General features: G+C 47.5%; 1 protein-coding gene across 1 annotated transcript in view; it reads right to left on the bottom strand.

Annotated features, from left to right (window-relative positions):
* Positions 1 to 6,508: 6,508 nt before the first annotated feature.
* The window catches only part of epha10 (EPH receptor A10), a 149,788-nt gene continuing 131,157 nt past the window's right edge, over positions 6,509 to 25,139 (bottom strand). The window contains 10 exon segments of the mRNA XM_030082222.1: positions 6,509 to 7,478; positions 8,227 to 8,391; positions 8,482 to 8,672; positions 12,376 to 12,528; positions 12,709 to 12,795; positions 13,173 to 13,289; positions 13,791 to 13,852; positions 16,350 to 16,535; positions 17,949 to 18,074; positions 23,188 to 23,243. Coding sequence (XP_029938082.1) covers positions 7,364 to 7,478; positions 8,227 to 8,391; positions 8,482 to 8,672; positions 12,376 to 12,528; positions 12,709 to 12,795; positions 13,173 to 13,289; positions 13,791 to 13,852; positions 16,350 to 16,535; positions 17,949 to 18,074; positions 23,188 to 23,243 — 1,258 coding nt within the window. The 3' untranslated portion in view covers positions 6,509 to 7,363.

Below are 25,139 nucleotides of genomic sequence, written 5' to 3'. Positions count from 1 at the left end.
AGGGATCAAATCACCCACGGATAAAGACAAGTGGGATAAACATCTCTGTAAGAGCAGAACACAAAGCGGGGAGGGCTCTGGGGATCGAACCCGGACAGCAGATCTCTCAAGGATGTGATCAGGAGTCCAGACATGATGGACAGCAGATAGCTGGCAAGGCAGCGAGTGCAGGGAGACTGAAAGTGCACTTATGGGGAGTCCGGGGGGGGGGCGGGCAGACAGACGGCTGTTTAAACTGTCAAAAGAGAGACGGCGGCTCTCCGGCAAGCGGCCGCGGACGGCTGAGCAAAGTTGCCGGTTCGGTCACTCAGAGTTTAATCTCAGCTCAGTGGGAAGTTGTGATTTCGTCAGACTCACTACTTATCTAAGTACCTCTCAGTGGGGAGGGGTGGGAAGTGGGGGGGTGTTGGGGGGGAGCGAGGAGGCTGCAGGAGGAGGATTTGCAGACAATGACTCTTTACCACTGGGGCCAAGTGGTTGAACGGCGCCGGGAAAGACAAAGGCGGTTCTAAGCTGGACATGTGAGAGACAGCCAGAGCGGTTTAAGATGGGGGAAGAAAGCCGCGGTTCTCTTCTATCAGGAGCGTCCCGGAGGACCGAACGGGCTTCTGCTGCTCCGTTTCTCCCGTTCACCCGTCCGTCACCTATCGAAGCTCAGGCTCCCTTCCGACTGAACGCCAACCTTCATGTCTTCTTTATGCTCTCTGGAGAAAACACAAGCTTTTACCTCCACCCCTCCCCCCCTCCCCTCGTCTCCCGTCTCACACTCCTGCAGGTCCCCGTCCTGCCCTGCGTTTGTTTACTTTACTCCTTCCATAATGCAGGGATTAATTTCTCAAAGCCGATTTGAGCTGCGGCACGCTTCGGCAAAGAGCGGAGAGCGCAACTTTTGTGCTGGGGGAAGTTTCTCCTTCACACTAGCTTAGAGGTGGACGGCTCTCCCCTTTATGCCGCCCGCTTTAATCTTCACACAGAGCGGAGGGAGGGAGGGAGGGAGGGAGGGAGGGCGAGGACGGGCAGGGGAGAGGGCTCTCAACACACAGCTGGGAATCGCTAATGTCTTTACACAGGTGATGTCTGCTTTCCCGTGTGTCTCCTTCAATCTCCTCGCCGCCATTTCTTCCTGTGGTTTCTGTTCTTTGACTTCCATTTGCCATAGCTTGTCGCACAGTTATTGTGTTTTCATGTAAACTGAGTGGTGAGACTTATTGTGTCAGGTCTATGAGAACCCGCCGATGCCACGTTTCATGTGAAAACACATAATTTTTTAACAAAATGTAGTTTTCCTTTATCTGATTTCTGTTTAACCCATCACATCATAGTTCTTCTTATTTTCCAATTCATCCTCAGTAAAGTTTATCCTGTCAAGAAAATCCGATACTTAGCTGTGTACCGTCCAAGAAGATGCGTTTCTCTCCATGAGTGCATTATCGAAAGTCTTTATGCATGCCCCGAGTGTTGTTGTGATGGCTTTCAGGTAGCACAATCTATATTCTGCATTTGGAAACACGATTTGCATCAGTGTCTTGGACGGATCCCCGTCCCAGCTTCATTTACAGTGAATAAACAGCCAAATCTGATTGAAGATTTACTCTCGAACCGTGAGAAGCCTGTTAAAACAGCACCTTTCATGAAAAGAAAAAGAGGAAAGTGACTGTGCGATATGTTGTTTGCATACTAAGACATCAGCTCAAGCTAATAGCATTTATTATATTGCACTGCGAGGGGAAAAGAAGGCAGATAGCAGTTGATTATGCCCGCTATTCGCTTCATTTAGCACCAGTGCAGCTGCAGAGTTGGCTCATGACCCAGAGAAGGCAGAAGTTAAGTCTCAGGGCTATTAGGATTTCTCAATTTACATTATGTAGATCAGAGCCAGAGGCACATTTAAACAGAGATACTTTACTTTTATTGATTTTTTTTTTTTGGGTGGGGTTGGGGGGGGGGTTCTCATCCTTAAAGATTTGCTGAGGAATTTAACTTTACTCATTTTTTTGCACTGAAATGAAATATCTTAAAGGAGCCATTATTTGCTTTTCCAAGCCTGCCAAAGTCATCTACAGTCGGTAATAAGCTATCTTAGCTCCCCCAGCACTACTGAGCACTTTTATATTGTCAAATATTAGTAATTCTGTCTGCGTTGCCACTTTTTGTTTTCAATTTTTTTTGGCGAGTTCCGGTGGCTAAACCTACGCGTAGCGGAGATGACGGACTTTAACTTTAACCATCGTCTGAAAGCTGCAATCAGTAAAGTTAGAGCCAAAATACCAAGAATTACAACAATCAAGCAAGAGCAAGAGTCTGCGCCTGGAGAGTTTCTCACAGGAAAAGACGTTGTCGCGTGTCTTTGCGTGTCAGGAAGCTAGAGCTAATGAGCTAATGCTAACGCTTAGAGAAGCTAACGCATTTTGATGACTTATTTGTTTTGAAGCGCTGATTGGCTGAAGTACGCTGTCAGTCAAAGGAGTAACCGACGCCCCCTGCAAGAAGTTTCTATGGGCTCTTATCCAGACTAAACCCAAGTCCAAATCCCAAATGTGGATGAGGAGTGGGCGGGTCTGGTTTACGGCTATGCTGACTATGATAAACATACCTACCGGTCTATATTGGAAATGTCGCCACCTGGTGGAAGTTGTCGGTGAAGCAGCAGCACGTCAAGGTCTATGGAGGTAAGAGGTTCTCCTGCAGTACGCTACGGTGCTGCGCATGCGTATTTGGCCCTGAATATTCATATAGATGACTCAAATATGCATGATTGAAGAGAAAACGCTAACTTAAGTTTTTATGAGTTAAACACACACTGTCAATGTTAAAAGGTCATAAAATTACATTTTTCATGAAAGGCCCCTTTAACATCCAGCTGACTGAAAATAGTCGTAACTTTTTGACGCAATCAGATTTTATGTTCAATTATTTTTCCACATTTGTCATTAAAAGCTGTTGAAGGTAACATGAGAACATGTGAAACATTGGAAATTAAGGTGATTCAGCCTGTCTGTTTACAGCAAACTTGGAAATTGAATGTATTTTAAAGACATGTCAGCTGAACATAACACAGGAAATGAATACGGGCCTTTTTTATGTTCCAACAAACGGAAATATGGACGTATGACGATCAACAACCAGTTAAACCAGGAATCTGTATTTTCCTGCAAATAAAGAGAAACGTAGCACGCCACATTAAAGTGGAGTCGCTGTATTCCCAGCAGCGGCTGCAATGTTCAGTGTGCTTCTGCAGTTTTATTGGAAATTCCTTTTAAATACAAGCTGGAAATCTACAGTAACCCTCCAGTAATGAGTTGTGTGAATCCTGCGCTGCTGTAGCAGGAGTTCAAATGCCAGCGAGCGCCGGTCGGCTAAGAGGAGGCCTGTGACGGAGGTGGTGTTTGGGTGTGTGGGAGGTTTACAGAGCTTTACTCGGCCGCGGCTCAAAGATGAAACTCATTAAGTCTCAAACTTCGGTCCTCCGCTCCAATAAGACTGTAATATAAAAGGTATGGATTGGTTCTGCAGCTTTATGAGATAAATAAAAAAAAGAGACCTCATTTTCAAATGCATGCCCACGGACTGTTACAGCACCGTCTCACACTGGCAGGTAATATGAACATATGCACACACACACACACACACACACACACACACACACTGACCCCTGGTACCGGCACACTCGCTGCTGCACACCCACACAGCTGCCTCCAGCAATCCCACACAAAGTTAATTTGAATTTACAATCATTTCCCGTACGCCGGGCGCCGGGCTGAAGGTGGGCGTTACGGGATGAAGCGGCAAGTAACACGACCTCCGTCCCAGGGAGAGAGGCTTAATAAGTTCACGTGTTGGCACGGGGAGAAAAAGGGCGAGGGAACCTCTGAACCGCAGGAGAGGCTCGCCGAGGAAACCAAAAGTTGAGTTTTATTGTAAGTGGATACAGGGCATTAACCTCCTAACGGATAAGTACAAGAGGCCTCGATGGCCTGGAGGTTGAAGGAATCAGCGAGCTCTGAAAGCTTTCATTTCGTTCCTGCGCTCCAGAAGCAGAGTTGAAGGATAGATGGATAATTGGCAGAGTTTATCATTTACACTTCATTCACCTTTGCAGTTTTTAGCTGCTCGGAGCGGCTGAAAACTCCGTCCTCTCCGGCAAGATACTAAAACCTGATTAGGTCTGAAATGTAGTAGGTTGTGTGGGGAAAAAAAAAGAGCAATATCAAACACTCACTAATTGGCCTATTATAGTAGCATAATGCAGAGGTGTCAAATGTAAGGCCTGTGGGCCAAAACCGGCCTGCAAGAGGCTCCAATCCGGCCAAACCAGAAGCTAATGGTCAAAAATTCAAAGAAAACATTGAGTTTTTAACATATTTTGGAAGAACAGTGAACACAACACGACTTGAAATGAAGTACTGTATCTCTGACGCTGCTCTGAACGCAAGTTACCTGGTAGCCAGGCTGTCAGGGGCAGTTTGGAAAAACATGCAGGATAAAACTGTTTTTGGGACACTTCACTGTGAGTTACACCAGAAGGTTTTATTAAAACTGTCTTTATGTTGAGATTTCAGTAATTTACGAGAATAACCGTTTTTCTATAGACGTTTTCATGTTTCTATCTGTGAAGGGACGTGAGGAGGGACACCGGAGTCTCATCGGGGGCCGATTGCCTCCCTCTACTGTCCACTCCCACGGCATTGTGGGAGATTAAAGGCAGAGAGAGGAAGCGTCCGAGAGGACAGCGTGGGTCTTGGTTCGCGCCATGCAAGACTTCAATCGGACAGGAAACACTGGAAAACACTGATCTTGAAAATTATTCCTAAATAATTATCAGTATCAGAAGGAAATCCAAAAGATAACCCAGCGAGCATTATGAACAGTTTTTATTCATGAAGAAAATCCCCGATTCGTAATCCATCATCTCTTCCTGTGTTCCACCTGCAGCTCCTGCCGACTCACAAACCCGTCCTTGCTGGATTTAAGAGAAAACTACTTTGAGGAAACACAATCGTTATCCAGGCATGAAAGTCGAGGGACTCTTCACACTTATTTACCGCTATGAAAAGATGTAGAAATTCACCTTCATGTGAGCAGCACATTTCACTTCACACAGGGAAACACACTTCAGAAGAGCGGAGATAATACATCTGGAAATATTTGAAAATCATCGTACGTCGATGAAACCGTGGTTTAAGTCACAGCATAGCGAAGGATGGACCTGTGTCTTTGTTGCAAACCATTTAAAATCGAATTCTAAATTCCAGGTCTTGGTACATGTTACTGCAGAACATCAGGGTTGATTCTATAAATCCAATTTGGTCTCAGTAATGTAAGGTGTTTTTTTTTTTTTTTTTTGCTTAGCCGGGAGGTTGATCCCGGTGGAATGTGGACTGGAAGAAGCTCGCAGCAGAAAGAAAACAAGTGAGGGAAGCTGGAAGCCCTCCTGGAGAGATGATTGCTCAGCTGGGAGGGACGGTGCAACCTCTGTTTGGAAGGAATTGAGAAAGTAAAGGACCGGGGAGAAGTCCTGGAGGGTTGCCTCCTGGGTCCCGAATCTCAAAGTCTGCAGCCTTTTATCACGCCCCCCCCCCCCCCACCGCATGCCAAAATGAGACAAAAGACAGACAGCAGACACACACTGTATTGGAGATTTTTTAATAACACGTTTCAATATTGCAACAGCCATCAGATTTTCTTCTAACTGGTAAAAATCATCAAAAACTACCCAAAAAAAGAAACTTTTTTTTTTCCATGTTTTATATTCCAAACACCAGATTTTTCTGAGCTAATGGCCCCTAAATTCAAACAAATCAAACCCTTACACAGTGAGCAGATATTATATTCAACACATTGTTCTTCAAACAAATTATAAAAATAGATTTAGCATTTTCAAATACATATTTACAATATTAAACATATACTGTAATGGAGACGGATAAAGGAGTGTGGGGCGGGGGAGGAGAGGAAACACGGCTTGAGTTTCATTCATGTTGCGGTGTCCGGGTCCAGTGTGTGTGGAAAACGGACCGTCGGAGTGTTTTTAGATATGTTTACATGTGCAGTGGAAACACCTGTAAGGACTTCATTCTATTTAAAAATATGCTCATGGAGAGATGATGAGGAAAATAAAAACCAACACGTTTCACAGCAAAGCAGTAGCTTTTCAATAAAAATGATCAAATAATAATTAAAAAAAAAAAACCCTGGAAAAACTTGTTTCTTCAAGCTTTTCTGCATCGCCGGTGGAATCGGAGGAGCGGATCGCCGCACGGAGAGAAATCTGGGAAAAGTGCAACCACAGCGTGACGTTAACAGCAACTTAAAGTGAAATTAAATAAACCAAAAAAAACCCAACATCTGACATTCTGTAATACTGTATCCACACTGCAACACGCGCTCATGTGCAGCAAATCAACTTAACTGGAGCAAAGTTAAGTACACAGATACTGTGTGCTGACGGTACGAATCCTCCAGCCGGCCTCTCTTTGCACAAAACAACTCATTCGACTGGAAAAAAAAAAAAAAAAAGAAGAAGAAGAAGGGAAAAATCTACCTAACATTTCCTTTAAATACTTTAAATAAAGCGTCCCTGTCTGTAAATAAATACGGATAAATATCTAAAAGCAGACCACCTTCCAGAGTCGGCCTGAGCGCTATACAGAGAGAGAGAGAGAGAGAGAGAGAGAGAGAGAGAGAGAGAGAGAGAGAGAGAGAGAGAGAGAATCGTGCTACCGAGAAGACACCCAGAGGGAAAAACAAAATCTGAATTCAGCGGTAAGCATGAAGGAGAGGAGGAAAAAGAAAGAAAGAAAAATGAACAGAAGACGACAGACGACAAATTCATGAACAATCAGAGACACCCTTTACAACTTCCTCCTGCAGCGCTTCGCCGTCAGTTCCTCAGGAGAGAGGGAGAGCAGGCGGACGCCCCGGAAGGAGCGCCGTCAGTTCACTGCAGGCCGGAGCGCCAGACGGTCCCTCCTCGTCTGATATGACCTACAACGATATGAGGAAGTCACTTCCTGTCGCGCCGTAAAGGGAGATTCCACCTGAAATGTTTCTGCGGCGGTCGCCACGCCCGAGCTGGCAGCACGCCGAAGGTCAAAGCGCAGACAGAGGTCATCCGAAAGAAAGGGGAAAGAGTCAGACGGCGTCAGTCCTCCGCCGCGCCGCGCACGGCCCACGCCACCAGTCACTCCGCTGGCGTCCGAAGGAAGGAAGGGATCGAGGAAGAGTGTGAAGGAGGACCGAGCCGAGGAGTGCAGCCAGGAAGATCGGCTTTCTTTCCAGTCTGGAAGAGATCTCGCTCTCTTTCTCCCCGTTTCTGCGCTCGCGGGGGTCCGGCGGCGGCGGCGCCAGACGCCGTGTGAGGAGCTCAGACCTGCACGCCGCGGCCATGCATCTGGATGACCTGCGCTCTGAGAGTCTGGATGGCCGCCAGGATCAGCTTCTGGTGCTCCAGCGAGGTGATTCCCAGACTCAGGACGTCTCTGTGGACAGACACGAGACGGTGAGACGAGAACCCCGAGCTCTGCAGCCCTCGAGACCAAAACAGGACTTTCTGGGATTTTCAGCCAAATCTAATTCAACCTGGAGCCATAAAGCATGTCTAACAACACGGCTTCAATTCAGCCTTTTCCATTCATTCATTCATTCATTCATTCATTCTTTATTGACTTTCTCTTCTCCACTTCGTTTCATTTCATCAGGATTTCTTCTTCTGACCAACAAGATTCTTCCTGCGGCTTTGAATATATGATGGTTTCATATTAGCTAAAATACTTCTGAGCAAAACTCAGTGAGTTCAATCTGTTAATAGTAACGCTATTTTTAACTGTGGCTCCTCTTTCTTACTTTATTTTAATGTCTTTAATGTTTGCAGGTGGAGATTCCACACAGACTCAGAATATCATTAGAAAAGCAGATTATTTTGTCTGCTTTTATACAGTCACAAGGTTTAATTGTGAGCATTATGAGCTTTTCAGAGATCTTGAGATGCAGTATTTTCAGTATCAGAGGCATCTCTTTTCTTCCACATTGCACATTAAATACTGAATTATATTCTAATAGTGTAGAAAGAAGTCCAGCTACTTCTGAGTAGCCTTCAAGTTAAATGATTAAAAACTAGTAGAAACAACGGCGGGTGAGATGTTCTGCAGGTTATCTCCATCTGCGCTCACATTACTGAAGTGACTCATCCTTGAAAAGCAGAAGAAAAGGTCGCGTTAGGCCACTCACTGCACAGTCATTCGGGCCACGGACTCCAAGTAGCAGTATCCCGCAGCAGTGAAGTTGTCCTTGTAGCGGCCCATGTCCACGGCGTCCAGCCACTCGCCCACCGAGCTGAAGGATGGGAAGGAGGGCAGAGGCCTCTCTGCTAGCGTGATGGATGAACTGAGGGTCCTGGAGCCGGGGAAAAGGAGGTCACGGGTCACAGATTGAACGCTCTGTAATAAAACGACGTGCGCGGAAGAGGCGTTTGACGGCCGCTACCTGCGCGCCAGCGTGGAGGAGCCGATGGCGTCGGGCGAGCGGATGCTCTTGCTGAGGGCCGAGTGGATCTGGCTGAAGCTGGGCCGCTCCGTCCGCTCCTTCTGCCAGCAGTCCAGCATCAGCTGGTGGAGATGTGGGAGGCAGTTGACCGGCGCCGGCAGCCTGAAGCCGTCCTCGATGGCCTTTATCACCTGCACACATCCAACAGGACGGCCGAGTCAGGGACCGAAGGCATGGGCGGAGAACAGTGAGAAAACCAACCTTTCAAGTGAACTTGTAATTACTTTGCGTGCATGGAAGCAAACGAAAGAAACAACTCTGCTGCAACCCAAAAACCTTTCCCTGAATAATCAAGCTAATGTAGCTGCTCAGAAAGCAGATTGCAGTTTTACAGATCCTGATAACTTCCCTGTTTCTCTCCCAGAATCCATTTCTCTAAATGGAGAGTTTCTGTTCGCCTTCTGTCTCCTCTCCTCTGAGAACAATGAGCTCTTTAACGGAGAGACGGGAGCTGGAGTCAGCGTCCGTTCCGGGTCCGGTATAATCCCCACTGACGCTTCTGCGCACTGGGATGATCTCTTATCTGCATTTCAAAAAACGCTGCAGCCTGGATGTACAGAGACATCCGAGAAGAATGCATTCAAGACGTTCTTCATATTTAAGTCCTCTTAGTTCCACAGCTATTTATATTCGGCTGCATGTATCTATAGATCGAGCACACTCTTGGAAAAAGGAGTGTTAAAAAAACATTAAACAGGCCAAAAGAAAACGCGTGGCTATCTGAGCTGTACACGACCAGCCGGTGCTGAAAATACCTGGGGATGAAAAACAATTTCAATCAAAAGAAACACACTTGAAAGCAGTGATTTTAATTTCACTGACAAAACAATGAACTTTCCCCCCTCATTTATTCCATATTCCAGGCTGGAATAACTCTTTTCCCAAGTGGAATATTTAACATGTCTTTCCATCTCTCTGAGGTGACTCGATTAGCTTTCACCACCTCCTAAATAAATCTAAACTCCACATGGAGGTCTTTCCTGTGCGTAAAACAAAGTCTGCATCCATGTGTCAACAAAAACAAGTGAATCTGCGGACATCAGGAGAAAAGAGGATCCCTGAGAAATCCGTCCCAGCTGCTGCAGCAGGAGGCCGAGGGGTCGTTCAGCAGGATATTCAATATCTCCCCACGTTACTTCACAGGATATTTGATGGGCTATCACAATAGCCGGGCTCCTATCAGCAGAAAACCGCATTAGAACTTTTTAATTTCCTAAGAAAATGTGTCTCAGGCCAGAGAATGAGAGCAGAAACAGGAATTAAGAGATGAAGGAAACTCGCCGTAATCGTCTGAAATGCCTCGATAACGTGAAGCCACTCTCCATAAAAAGTTAGAGGGGAGGGTCTGGAGTGTCTTGGGGTCTCGTTTCCATGACAACGCAGCTCGGAGTCACTGAAAACACAGGTTTACCGCTCTGTCAGGCTAATGTTTCCCCCCGCGTTAACTCCACCGCCTCCCCTCTCGGCTCATCCCGGGACTCCAGGAAACACAAATCCCCCGGAAGGAGCCGACACCGTCACGGCGTCACGGCTTCGAGAGTGACATCCATCAGCAGCATCGTTTCCTCCGGCGGCGCTCCGGGCCCCTCCAGCCTCCATCTCGCTAAGGAGCATTCACAAAGTGCTTTTTGGCTTTTTGACATTTTCCATTTAATCAGCGCGGGAGGTAAAGGGCACGGCGGATCACAGGTGGACAGGCCGCCCAACAGTTCCGTTATGATATAATGTATCAATTTAAAGTGGATTAATATCCCCGCCGCTCCGCCTCCGGCCTCTGCGCCGCGGAGTCGGAGAGCAAGAAGCCGGCTGAGAGGAAACTTTCTCCCGTTCAAGGAGCCTCTTGGAAGAAGCACTCAAACAGACCGACTCCTCCTCAAGTGCTCACACGAGGAGTCCTTCTCATTTCTCATCTTCTCTCAGCTATAAACATAAACTTTGAAGGTTTCAGACCTGAAGTATGAGATTAGTCTGCCGTTTTCACTTTTCGTGGGGGAACTTAAATAGGACTGTACATCAGAGGAACACCGTTCATTGATAAATTAAGATTTTTTTGTGTATGTGTCTGTATTTTATGTATATTTTGTCTAGAACAAATTAATAAAAGAATAAAAAAATGGTGAATATTTTTATGTATCCTGATTAGCAATGCAGATCTCTTTTCTTATTATACCTTGATGATGTCTAATAAGGACAAAAACATACATTTAGACGTTTTCCCAGCAGCTGCAGGCAGATTTAAGGGAACATACAAACATGATGCTTGAACATGCTGTTTTTTTTTTTGTTGCGTCTCTCCTTTATATCAGAGAGAAGCTGCAACCTCCAGCTGTTTTCACAAGTATTATTGTCACTGCGAAGGAAACAACGCAATTTAATTTAGCAGCAGTCCCTGGAAGCAGCAGCAGCATCCAGCCCGTCAGAATAGATATAAATATGTATGAAAATCTGAAAAATAAAATTTAATCAAGCGAGAATATAATATGATGAAGGACTGTAGAGAGAGCAGGAAGCGGAGTTATTGCAGGAGTTTGAAACTTGCACTGTGGACAGTGAGGGAGGTGTGTGTGTGTGTGTGTGTGTGTTAGTGTGTGTGTGTTGTCTGTATATAGGTGCGACTTCTGGATATTTTATAACAGTAATTTTCTATTCTAATAGTTTTAATTGTTTCACTTCGGTAACAGACATTTATTTCCACTGCTTGAACTGTTTGAATTATGAGTGAACAGATGCTCTTGTGCAGCTTTACACAGAATCAGGAAGTGATTATTGCAGATTTGCAGTTTTTACGAATAGAATGCATCATGTTCGTTTACATCTGAAGCTGAGAGAGCGGCAAATCATCGGGAAAAAGGAAAAAAAAAACCAAAAGGAGAAGAAGGAAATGTTTCCTGTACGCGTTTCACGTTTACATGGTAACAATTTGAGAACAGCCGTTTCCACAGAAACAGCAGAATTTCTAAAAACAACGTCGTTTCCATGTTGGGCCACTAGTGGGAGCCACACACACGTGAGCAGAGAACGATCGATCGGACATATAAAGTATCGCCGTTATTGTCCATCTATTCATTTCAACTCCATCGAGCTTCGAGCATCGTTGTCGTGTCAAAACGACGTCCTAAATTTTTCCGCGCCTGCTGGACGACTCATGCATTTCAACTGTGGACGTCTACTAGCGGCTCATGCTAATAATCTGCTGCAGGTGAAGATTTCAGAGGGAAGAAACCAGCAAACCGCCTGGTATGTAGTCGGCTTCGATAAAGACAAAAAAAAAACAAGCTCCTATAGTCTCTTCGGCATCAGGCTTTCAGCGGCACTTTAGAGGCACGACTTCCTTCAAAAAGCGGAATAAAAACAACCTTTGTTTGAAGGACAAAGAGCTGGGAGCCCACCCACATTGACTTGGAAATAACAGGTTGCCGGTGACAAGCGGCGCTGGCGGGGTCCTATCAACTGGACAATCTCTCCCCTCAAACGCCGAGCGCTTTACATTTCCTGAAAGGAAGCGGACGTTCCCCCGCAAGGATTTCCAGCACTTTTAAGAGCGGAATGGCAGCCCGGGACGGGCGGGGGCCACCAGAAGGGGGTCAACGCGTCCTTAAGAGAAAACAGGATTGGTCATGGAGCTGATGCAGACTTAAAGCGAGGGACTTATTCCCCGCAGAAGCTCTCAGAGGTACTGCGGCTTCTTGGCTTTCTTTTAATAAGATCCATGCTGGGCATGAATAGAGAGTTCATTGATAAAAAAAATAAATAAAAAAGGATTGAGGAGGGAGGATGGGAAAGGCAGATATTATTATATAAAGCGGCGGAATATAAAAATCTGTCTTCACTTACATCCTGGTTGCCCATGTCCCAGTAGGGCCGCTCCCCGTAGGACATGACCTCCCACATGACGATGCCGAAGCTCCACACGTCCGAGGCGGAGGAGAAGCGGTGGTACTGGATGGCCTCGGGGGCGGTCCACAGCACCACGCTCTTCCCGCCGTGCTGCGCCACAGCAGAGAGGAGGTGAAGCAAAGAGTGAGAGGGTGAGGAGAGGCTTTAAAAACGCTCGGAGCGCGTTTTCTTCACGCTCACTCCTGCCTCAAACGAGAGGCAAAAACTGTCTGATTTCTGTACATTTGACCACATGAAGTGACGTCCTTGTAGCAGAAGCTGGTCTCTTACCAGTGTGGTGTAAATGGCCTCTATCTTGTCCTCCTGAAGAGGTCTGAAGCCCGATACTTTGCAGCCCAGGTTGGAGTTAACAAGCACCTGAGATTAGGAAAACAAACTGATTAGCCTGGCTTACATTTGCAGGGGAAACAGCCTCGGCATGGGAGAGCAACACCCCGGTGGGCGAAGCTCTTATCGCACCAGGGACAATTGACTGTTTACGAGGAACGAAATGCTCTTCGTTTACCACAACGTGACCGCTTGCATTTGCAGCCTGGTTCTGTTAGAAACCAGAGAGGAAAACAATCCTGACAGTGACATGATTTTCGGCTCGGCGGATCCCGTGCATAAAAACCGACAGGTGAGCGGCTGTCGAAGGCGTCTGCCGACAGGAGCAAATCGTATTCCGCCGGCGACCTGCAGAAGCCCCGAGACATACATCAGGCTGCATCGTCTCCTCCCACCTGCTCCCTCACCTTGTGTGCGGCCAACCGTTTGTGGACGAAACCCATTTCGGTGAGGTACTTCATCCCCGACGCCACTCCGGTCAGCATATCCATCAGCTGCATTACACTCAGCTGGCCTTCATGTTTCTGGGGTGACAGAAAGGAAAAAAAAACAAAAAAAAAACAAAGTTGGGTGGTGGGGCCGACACAGCTGCTGCTGCCGCAACACAATACCGCGCTTCCTGAGCCGAATCCTTTTATTTGGAGGATAAAAAACAAACAGGCCCATTAATTCACATCATTATAAACCACAGTGTGGCGGTTCGCGGAGCAGAGGGGGCGCAGTAACACTTTACAGCAGCTTACGGCACCTTTGAGCAGAAACACTTCATTTGTGCTGTTAATTATGATTCGTTTTTGCTTATTACTGTAATAAGTACCGCCGCCCTAGGACGGCATTACAATAACAGGGAGTTTTAGGATTATCTGACTAAAGGAGGCTTGTTTGCGAGGCGCCTCAAAAAGGGAAGATAATTGTGAGCCTTAAATTTGTTGCATAATGAGCCGGCGCATCTGCAATTACATGTAGGAATGCTTGAAAACACACACACACACACACACATACACACACACACACAGAAAACTGACCCTGAGGAAGGAATCCAGGGCTCCGTTCGACATGCTCTCCTCGATTATCATCATGGTGTTGCCTGCAGAAAGAGATAAGGACAATAAAAGAACATATGAAGTGATATAAGTGAAATTCGTGCAAACTTTTTTTTCTTTACACGCACACAAAAAGAAGAAATCAGAGCGGTAATAGAGACGAGAGCGGAGGGAGGGGATGAAGAGAGTGCAGTCCACTTGGCAGCGAGGCAGGCATTGTGCAAAGCCATTCTTCACCCAGTGAACTGTAGTGAAGCTGAGAGAACCTGTGTGCTGCCCTGGCTGTCTCAGCAAGTTTAACGACCCTGAAACACACACACACACACACACACGCGCGCACCACATGCACACACTCGCCGGCCCGGCCCGAGCGTGCACGCTCGTCCACAGCGCACGCGTGCACAGCAGACGCATGGATGCTCGCGCAGATACACACTGTGCCAAGGCGCAGATGGCAGGGATCCAGCGGCGCTGCGGAGCGCACAGAGCGAGAAAATAAGGCTGCAGCAGCCGCAGACAGAGAGGATCATGGGAGGCTGAAACAGCAGAATCAACCATGATGGATTTGTAAACATTTTGAAATGTACAATTTCTCTGATGTGATCATTAAATGGGCTGATTAGCACCGACTCTCCGGCAGAAATGATGGCTTGGCACTGCTACCCCGACCAATCACGGTTTGCCAGCATCGCCGGGCGTTCAGGAAGCTATTTGGAAAGGTTAGCAGCAACACTGTGGGAACTGCGAGTCACAGAGACGCTGCTGAAATGTGCCAGACGTTATGTCACCGAAATGAGTGAGAACGAATCTCTGGTTTAACCGAACTACCTGCTACCTGCGTGTCAGGTACACCTTGCTGTACCAACTGGAATGCCATGAGCCTGCATGGTCGTGGCGTGGATTTAACAAAGTTCTGGAGTCATTTCCCAGAGATTTTGACACTTGAGCATCGTGTAATTGATGCAAATGAGCTGGCTGCTCATGCACGATGTGAATCTCCCACTCCATCACTTCCTGACGCCATGTTTCACCCCGGGGAATCCCCACAGACTGCAAAAAACCAGGCCGATTCTCCTCTGACCTGACTGGGCAATTTTACCCAGAATACATCTGTTTTTTTTTTTTTTTTTCCAGTTATCTTTAGAGAAGGAGTGTGTGCGAGAATCCCAACAGATCGGCAGTATCTGAACCCTTCAGACCGGCCCGTCTGGCACCGACCGGCACCACGCGTCCGGAACCTCTCCAGCCACCTTTCATCCCCGTTCCGACGCTCGCTGTGAACCTGAGCGGCTGCGAGGCGCTGATTAGACATTTCAGTCGACGGGCGGCTGAACAGGAGCACGCAACCCCGTGCATTATGTGAGTGTTTGTTTGGAAACGGCCTTTTGGTTTTCAGCCTCGTTTCTGGATTCATGTTACAAAACAGAAGACGGTTCAGGGAGCAAACGTGATTATTATTATTATTATCTTTTAATTTGCCCTCAACAGGGATGCACCGATGCCGATCCCAGTATGAGGAATCGGCCCGATACTCGGACATTTAATGGATCTGTCAGCCACGTCGGCAGCAGGTAGACGTTAGAGGACGAGCGCCGTCCGCGGTGTGGAGACTCTTTCATATTAATGAGGACGACAGCAGTGAGGCAGACGGAACAAGGAAAAAGCAAACTCCTGTTTGTCTCGACTTCTCGCAAGGAGGTAACAAATCACGTTACTGTATTTCTCTACAGCCCTGAATCTGCTGACACGCAGGCAAGGCGCTGGAGCAAATGGTAATAAAAGAAAACAAGTGTGAAAAGGCAGAAAGCACAGAAGCAAGCGCTTTTCTCTTCAGTTTGGCTCTGAGTTACGATGCAGCGGCGGGGAAACGAGCGGGGAGCGGGCGAGCTGCAGGTGAGCTGGGCGTGTCGGGGGGGGGAGTGAGAACCTGGCGGGGGGGCGAGCGATGTAAAGCAGGCAATTTGTAGTCTGACGGCATGTGGGCGTGTGTGTGTGTGTGTGCGCGTTTACGTGCAGGAAGTGAGGATTTTGTAAGCAGGTGTGTGTGGATGATAGTGAAGGAGGGCACGTGGGACTGCCTGAGTGTGTGTGAGTGTGTGTGCACGTGCGCAGCCTGCGAATGTGTGTTCCTGCGAGTGTGTGTGTGTGTGTGTGTGTGTGTGTGTGTGTTATTGGAGTGTATTTCAGGGCCCCGCTGGGTCTCGAGCACCAATTACTGTACCCTGCACATCTGCTGCCATCCTACCGAGCGCAGAGTGTGTCGGGGCACCGTGCCCACACACACACACACACACACACACACACACACACACACACACACACACACACACACACACACACACAGGAAGAAAAAGCATTCCCATTAACCTCCACCTCATCTTCACAGTCTCTTATGTTGACCCCCCCTCGCCCCATCCTGTTTCCGTCTGTCAGTTAAAAACACTTCTTGATGGAGCTCGAACGCCTTCAGTCCTCCGAGCTCTTTACTCTGCAGACGTTTCCTCTTTTAACCTCGCCGACCCCGCCCCCCTCCCTCCTCACCGGTGGTGATGACGCCCTCCAGCCGGATGATGTTGGCGTGGTCGAACTGGCCCAGGATGCCGGCCTCGCTGAGGAACAGGCGGCGCTGCTTGTCGGAGCAGCCGGCCCTCAGCGTCTTGATGGCCACCGGCAGCTCCCTCTTGCTGGGCAGCTTCAGGCAGCCGCGGCACACCTCCCCGAAGTCGCCTGTCGGGGGGGGGGAAGAGACGCAGAGGTCGGAGGTCAGCATCGCAGCTAACCGGCGCAGAACGAGAGAAGCAGGTCAGACGGCAGGATGATCAAAAGAGGAGTGTCGGTGCGTCGGGGGGAAAGAGCAGAATCAGATGAAGAAATCCGAACACATTGAGAAAGACGGAGGATGACGCAAACGGACAGACACTATTGAGGGAGCAGGAAAGACATGAAATACAAAGGGATCAAAGCGAGATCAAAGATGGGGAGGGGTGAAGGTGAAACAGCGAGGCGTCAGAGACGAGGCGAATACACCAGCCAGAAGACCGGAGCAGGAATTTGGCAGAGATCAGTAGGTTACCGGGCTGATTGAACTGCTTTCTGCCACTCGTCTGTGTCGACTGAGGCGAGAGTTCAAAACGAGGTCTCACATGCATGTGGAAACCATTTTTTTCTCCTGTTTCCTTCTGTATCATGGTATTTTTTTCCAACAAGTTGCTTGTCTGACACTCCTAAGAATTGTTTTTGCTTTGCTGTTCAAGAAAACTTTTAACATCTTACAGTTAATCCACATTAATTCGGTTAAATTCAATTCCACTTTATCATACATCGAGCCAAATACAACACCAAGTCATTTCTAGGCACTCTTATAGAGAAAAACCCACCAGTACTGTGTGTGACTGTGAAGGAAATAAATGTGAAGCGCGCCCCAGCAGGCCAACAGAATGACTCATGTACTCACTCCAATCCTCCGCTTTCTGGTAGTTTGTGAATATCTGAATTATCATAAAGCGTCTCGGAGTTATGGTGATGAGAAGAACGCATGCTAAATCCCGTCAGCGCTGACAGCACATCAGGGTTAATCATGTTTTTGCTTTCTTTGACATCTTTAGGAAAATCACATTGTTGATCATTGCTTTCTAAATCCACTGCGACGCTCTTATCCCGCTTAAAACCAATGAGAATGCAGCAGGCAGAAGAGTGCATTATAAATCTAAGAAAAGCTCTCAGACAGTGTGATATGGGTTTTTCGTAAATGGTCTTTGAACGTAAATATTGTAACAGGTAGATTACAGACGCTCCACCTGATCCCACCTGGGAAAATTGCAATTAGCCGTAAAGAGAAAAGTTGTTTGCTTAGTAATAGAAATATTATAGAACAAAATCTGCCTTTCATTCATTATCATTGGACGAGAGTTAGTTGCAAGTGCATGGTGATCTTTAAATATATAGCTTTACTCTTCACACTCCCTTTCAGTTTATGTTCTTTTAACTTCTCTTTTTCGCAGGTTTTGCCACAGGAAGTTGACAGTTTTCACCTGGATTCGAACCCGCGTCCTCAACTCTCACAGATGATCTTTGGAAATAAGCTGCCCACATCTGGAATACTTGCTGTCTTTTTTTCAGACGTGTCTGGACTTCATGTACCTGTGTGCACGATTCTCTCGATCTTGATGCTGGAGTTGTCCAGCTCCTTGGCGAAGGCGTGCACGGCCTGGAGCAGGTCCTCGCAGGTCTCCGGGTCGATGTAGGTCCTCCTCGTCGGGATCTTAACTGCAAAGATAAATGCACAAAGAAAAATGCGAGTGAGGAAGACGCTGGCAGAGAGCTGCCTGCGGCTGCAGCCTCACATGAGACACAATGTAAACGGAAAAGAAGAGGCTCCTCGACTCGGATAACATTAAAGTGTGTACGAAACGAGTGCGGCTTGCAAACCACTTGTTTTGTTAGGATGAAAAAAACATGTGAAAGCACACCATCTCACAACACAAAGCAGAAAAACATTTGTGTGCGCGTCGCTTTGTGCTCCTCGGAGGCTGCCATCAGCGCAGAAATTGATGCCTCTGCCTGCTGCAACAAAGAGATTCTCTCCGCACGACGGCTGAACGACGGACCGAGATGTTGCATCGAGGAGGAAGGACTTTCGCTTTGATCCACAGGCTGAAATCAATACCGCAGCTTTATCGCCGCCGTCTGAGAGCGCGCCGACTTTTTTCTGCTACCAAACTTCATTAGAGCTGCAGACAAGCTGAAAATGTCTCAATCTGATGTGTTTTTTTACACATAATTCAACGCTCAGATGGCCTAAACCAAAGAAACTCGCCAAGTATTGAATTTAAAAAACATTCTAGAATGTTTGCTTTCTTTTAAACACTTTCATTTCCGCATGCATGTCATGTCTAATTCTCTGTTATTTGTTTTGACCTTGTAAACTCCGCAGAGAAAAGCCGAGATCTGAAAGCTCAGAGCGCTCATGTCTGACTTTGGGTTTCTTCAGATCACAAAACTCCACCATGAGGCTTATTGTCTTCAAAATGTTATCGCTTCAGCACACACACACACACACACACGCACACACACACACGCACGCACACACACACACATGCACGCACACACACGAAATAACAGATACGCACAAACACAACACCATCTCCACAAAAGCCTTGGAAATGCTGATTCAGAGAAACCTTAAAGTCTCGAGGTACATTTCGTTGCATTGCGGCTCAGTTGTTAGTTTTCCAGTGAAAAATGCAGTTTGGAGATTTTAATAAAACAAAGCGTGCTCCCATGATGCCCCGCTACAATGGCACATTTAGAAAAGCAATCAAACTGTATAAGACTTCAACCAGAACGCTATCCAGGGACATCGCATTCAAACCTGCCACCAGTTACTGCAGGGGTGTCAAACATAAGGCCCGAGGGCCAAAAGCGGCCCGCAAGAGGCTCCAATCTGATCTGGTCTGCCAAGACACACAGACATTTGAAAAAAATGTCAATAAAAGCATAGATTAAAAAAAAATAATAATAATAAAACTAAATTCTGAAGGGTAGCAGACACACTGAGGCCTGAACCGAGATGTCGTGATGGTGGCATGAAAACTAGCTAACTAGCATTAGCGTCAAAGCCAAGCTGTCAGGATGAGTTTGTAAAAACATGCAAGGTGCAACAGATACGGAGGTTTTTGTCGTGGTGCAGAATATACATGATAAAGACTTCCACATTTTCAGAAATTCCGACGGATAACACTCCAGTCACAGCATCAAACTCATTTTAATGGAACCTTCTGGTGCAACATCCAGCGAAATGCTGAAAATCACTTCTCCAAGTGGACTCATTCCAAGCAGCAGCTGGTTTCATTGAGAAATCACAGCTCATGTTTTCTTGTTGTTTCCGCACGAGGACAGGTTATCCAACTCGGCACTTATAGGGAACTACTCAGGTTTCCAAGTCTTAAAAAAAAACAACTATTCATCCTCCAGCAATTTATCAGCAGGTGAACGATCAGCGCAGTGAAGTGTTCACCAATAAGCACGAGCTTAAAACAGAAGTGGTAACCTTCAAACACAAGCAGGCTAATTTTACTGAATGTATCATAAACTGTCATTAACCTCATGTGGGCTAATTAGAGGAGAACAATGCTCTGGAGTGATCAACAGTGTAGAAAAAAATACAATAATTCAAGTTAGTAAGAATTAAAAGGAGTTTTTTTATTCCTGCCCTATTCAATCTGCAAATAAGAAAAGGCTGCTATTAATGATTGCCTTCAATCTCGATAAAATCACCACTGTGGCACTAATGAGAGGCTAGAAATGGAAATTTCATCTGACATTTGGAGGAGGAAGTGATATTGACCTCCAGTGTTTGACTGCACACAACAATACAAAAGTCTCCTGTTTTCTTTATCAGCTGCCTGTTGTGTTTACTGAACACCAACAAGTGCAGAATAAACCAGCCAATAGCCATTAACCAGTGAGGCACACTTCTCAGTGAGATGACCTTTAACCCCTGTTAGCACATGCTAAAGGTAATCTAGCAGGAAAAAGACAGACTTCTCCCAAAAGCTGCACCGAAGATCTGAAATGTGATTACAGCTCCGGATCGACCAGAGGGATCCTATAGTGACTGCCTCATAACGGCTTATTGATCCCACACACACACACACACACACACACACACACACACACACACACACACACACACACACACACACAGACACACACACACACGCACACACACACACACACACGCTCCCTCTTGTGTGCAAACACACTCACTGGCATGTTTGTGTGCACATCGACAAAAGTAATCCAAAAGTGCAATTATGAAGCAAATTAGAGCTTTTCTATTCAAGGTTTGGGTTGAGTGCAAGATCGAAGACTCTTTTCTGTCAAGAGGGCCTTTCAAACACGCCAGCTGCTGCTGGAACCCAGCACACACACACACACACACACGCACAGAGACACACACTCAAGACATGATGCTTTGGTAAAGAGCATGAGTGGTAAATAAGTTAAATAATTGCATTTTATTACCTTGCAAGATGCACACAGACACACACACACACACACACACATGCGTTTTAAGTTTTATGCAAAACTTTAACTCGTAATATAAAATCAACAGCAGATTTATGTGGAAATGAGAGTCTGGTGAAGGGGCACGGTTGGAGGAACTAGTGACAGAAACCAGAACATGTTCTGAAACTGGGCGCTTTACATGTTTATTTGGCGTTTTGAATGGGTTCCAATGGGCTCGTTTTGAAACCAACATCATCGCCCCCTGCTGGAATTTCCCCGGAATAACAGCTTTTTTGCACTCACGCATTATGTTCATGTTTCATGAGCGGAGGTTGGCGCTTGGTCCAGATTAATCCAACTTCATCCATTTGAATTTCTGCATACAATAAAACCAACCCAACAGCACCCACTAGTGGCTCAACATCTAAACTACACCATCTTCAGTGTTCCTGCTGTTTCCATGTAAACGGACATCGATCTTGAAATGTTGCTGACGTGTGTTTCGCATCCATATTTGCTTCTGCGAACACAAATCAGACGCAATCAGATTAACATGTGATTAAAATGAGGACTGAATATTTACGCAGCAGCGTAAACAAAGCCTTCCATGGCGAAGACGTTCCTCTGGTATGCTGATGAGATACATCCAGTTTCCCCCCCTGCAGTAAAGGGAGGGACACATAAACCCATGGAGGAGGGTACATCCTCCCATCCATCACGGAAAATGCTTACACGCCTCATAAAATTAACTCTGTAGGCCGGGAATGGCCGCGGCTGCACCGACACACACTTCCCGGCTCTGAGGCTGATTCATTTCAGGGTTAACTGTGTCACAGCCACGAGCCGCTGCAGGGAAACTCGGCTGCTCCAGAGGACCAACGCATGAGCGCACACGCCAAATATTTCCACGTAGAAGAGCCACAAACTCCCCGGAATCCTGATCCAGCTTTTTGACACGCGACCAGACCGGCGACGGTTTCCCAAACACGCGAGTTAACGGAGATCTGGAGCTGCTCCTCCACCCACGGCCCGCTGTGTGTTTCTAGGTCACATATTCTGACATGAAACTCATGTTCTGAGCAGTGTCACTTATGATGAGTCTCTCCTCCGCTGCCAGTTCACCTCCTCACACACACACACACACACACACACACACACACACACACACACACACACACACACACACACACACACACACACACACACACACACACACACACACACACACACTCCGACGGCGCCGCTCACTCGCTCATTTACCCTCCTCCCTGTATTTTATTACTCACACGCTCATTTATTCACTCTTTCTCCCGCCGCTCCTGTCCGTACGCTGTAATATATGGCTGGAGAATGTGTTTTCAGAGTGTGGCGGGCGAGCAGACGGGAGGAGAGAGACGTGAGTGTATAATATCACACCTCCCCGAACGCAGGTTTAATTCACACTGCAGCCACGCCACGGCGGCCGGACGCCGCGCTGCTCCACCAGAACAAAACTGCGTCTTTGTGTCTATTTATACGAGTGTCTGTTTTCTACAAAGGGAAGTGTGTGTGCGCCTGGGAAAAGAGGGCCAAAATATGTGTGTGTGTGTGTGTTTGTGTGTGTATTGCGTGTTTGTCAGCTGTTGGCATGTCTTTGTTTGGGCAGATTTAATTCCCAGCCGCATGGCTTCGGCTCATTATTCATCAGGCATAGTGCTCCAAACCTCTCCAGAGGGCTCGGCATGCTGGGAGATTAAACAACGCAAATGAGCACGTGAGCACGCACGCACGCACACACACATGCATAAGAAAACTCTAAAGACACACACACACACACACCCCCGCATTAGCGAAGCACGGCACGCACGCTTAAACACAAACGGGAAGAGATATGTGGAGCTGCCTCCATTCTGTCACTGTCAGACGAGACGCCGATCGAGAGCTTTGTGACCAGAGGGCGAAGAACCAAACAGCGACAACCTTGTTCGACACGACGAACAACAATAACATTTAACGTCTTGTTTCTGGAGCTCAATCCCTGCTCCGCTCCGCCTCCACCCCCCACAACTCCCCTCATCTCCGGCTCTTTATCTTCCCCCTCCTCCTGATTTCAAACTCGGCCGCACGCACACACACACACACACGCACGCACGCACGCACGCACGCACGCACACCACCTAATGGAGTGTGTCAGTGTGCTCAGAGTTGGCTAAGCGTGCACTCAGAATTAAGAATTAATGCCGTGGTGCCACTTAATGCCTCAAATGTCATTTGTAATGCACAGGCGTGTGCACGCTCGCGTGCATTTACGGCATACGTGAGACAAAGCCTTGGTTTCTCACACTCCTCCACGAATCTCACACACAAGCGCGCCGGCGTCGTCACTTACACTGGAAGTAAAGTTCCTCGTCTCCCTCCTGAGAAGCCTTGCTGTAGCCGCATTGTCTGCAAGAGGGGAACAAAGGACGTCGTTAGACTGCGGGTTTTTTTTTTTTTTTTTTTTGATCAGACACGAGCAAATACAAGCATCAGGTTGTGTTTATCTTACAACACAATAGATGAGATCGAATGTGCAATAAGTGTCAGATGAGGGAAAGCGGGAGTTTCGATGGGTGAGAAGGGAGAAGCACTGAGAAACGCTGCTGATGTGATTGAAAAAGATCAGCAGCGAAGGAGGAATCCTCACACACACACACACACACACACACACACACACACCGGGAGCTGTGACATCGATATGCTATCACCGTTCCGCCCTGAGTGAGTTCTTATGCAGGGTGGGAACACACACACACCCACACAGGGGAATGAGCGCTGCGTCCACGCACGTGCACACACACTGTTATCTGTCATCCCGCCACCGCGGGGGGTCTAAAGAGGGAAGAGCTCCATGATCTCACTGCTGATGGCTTTTCGGCTTAGGAGAAAACTTGGGCCTCTTCCACGCATGTACTCACACAATCCACACACACACACACACACTGTAAGTGACGGATTAACAGGCGAGGGGCGGGCTTACTGACTGACCAGCGCTGCGCTGACTTGGATTAAAGCATTGACAGTATTGAGGGTCAAATGTACCGTCCTGCAGCGGTTCCTCAGATAAACAGAGCGCTCGCAGGCTCAGTTCTAAACATACAGCTGACGCATCCGGCCAGACGGTTCACGCTTCCTCCCGACAAAATGCTGCTTTTCAATCTAATCGATGAGGCGGATGTGAAATCCCATCTGTCTGCAAAACGTATGATCGATAACCAAATAGGAAGCATGTTCAAAGTTGACGACCATGAAGAGTGTGTGCGTGCGTGTGCACATTTGTCTTTCTACTCAGGACACCATCGGTGAGGCCTTATAAAGTTTTCGAGTGAAACTGCAGAACTTTCGTAGCGTTTTGTCTGTTTACACGACGACGCTGCTCCAAGCCACTGAAAACGCAGCTCTTTGAAAACGGCTTCCACTCTGTCTCCATGGAAACGGGGGGGGGGGGGAAACGCAGATGCTGTGCATGCATGTGTGTGGTTTTTCTTGCAGAAACAACCAGCAGCGCCCACTAGTGGCCCAACATGTAAACTGCACCGTTTTCCCAAACATTTTTGTGTCGACGGGGCCTAAAGTTGTTTTCCATGTTTAGATCAGGGTGTGCGTGAGCGCATGTGAGCGTGCACACTGAGACGTATCTGCTCAGGAAGCCATGCGTTAATGCGTGTGTCAGAATATATCAGCACCTCAGTGAGATCCTGCTAAGAGCTGCCCAGACCTCCATCGCACGCGCACGTTTGTGTTATTGTCTGCTGATTTATGCATGTGTGTGAGAATGCGTTTTTTTCCATTAAAGACTAAAAAAAAAAAAAAGCCCCGTCTTGCATGTGCACGCTGCCGAGTGTTTTGCAGGAAGGGCGGGGATGGAGGCGGAGAGCGAGGCTGACGTATCGGTGAGCTGGTGAAGCGGCGGGGTCCGAGACAAGGTCAGAACCCCGTCTGTCACAACGCACCGGCAGACACATGCAACACAACTGACTCCTCAGGGCAGCGCACATCAGGCACGACAGGGGAGACGGGAATTCATAGATAAGGGAGCAAAAGCAGGGGCGGGCGGTGGAGGGAGGGCGTGGCGCGACCAGGAGGAACAAGATGCAAGAGAGGGGAAGGGGCTGTGGAGGCAGAGGGCTAAATGGGGAACACTGCAAGGGGAGAAGGGCGACGCAGGAGATAAATCACTGAAGGAAGAAATGTGTGCTGAGATGAAGAGGCAGAGGAAGCGGCGCTGCGAGTGAGAGGATAATTGTCAAGAAGGGTGAGCGGGGGGGGGGGGGGAAGAATCTGAAGAGGCCCATAAAGTAC

Source organism: Salarias fasciatus, chromosome 22, assembly GCF_902148845.1.
Source record: "Salarias fasciatus chromosome 22, fSalaFa1.1, whole genome shotgun sequence".
Lineage (NCBI taxonomy): Eukaryota > Metazoa > Chordata > Actinopteri > Blenniiformes > Blenniidae > Salarias > Salarias fasciatus.
The sequence above is the reverse complement of the archived record's forward strand: the minus strand, read 5'-3'. Positions and strand labels throughout refer to the sequence as shown.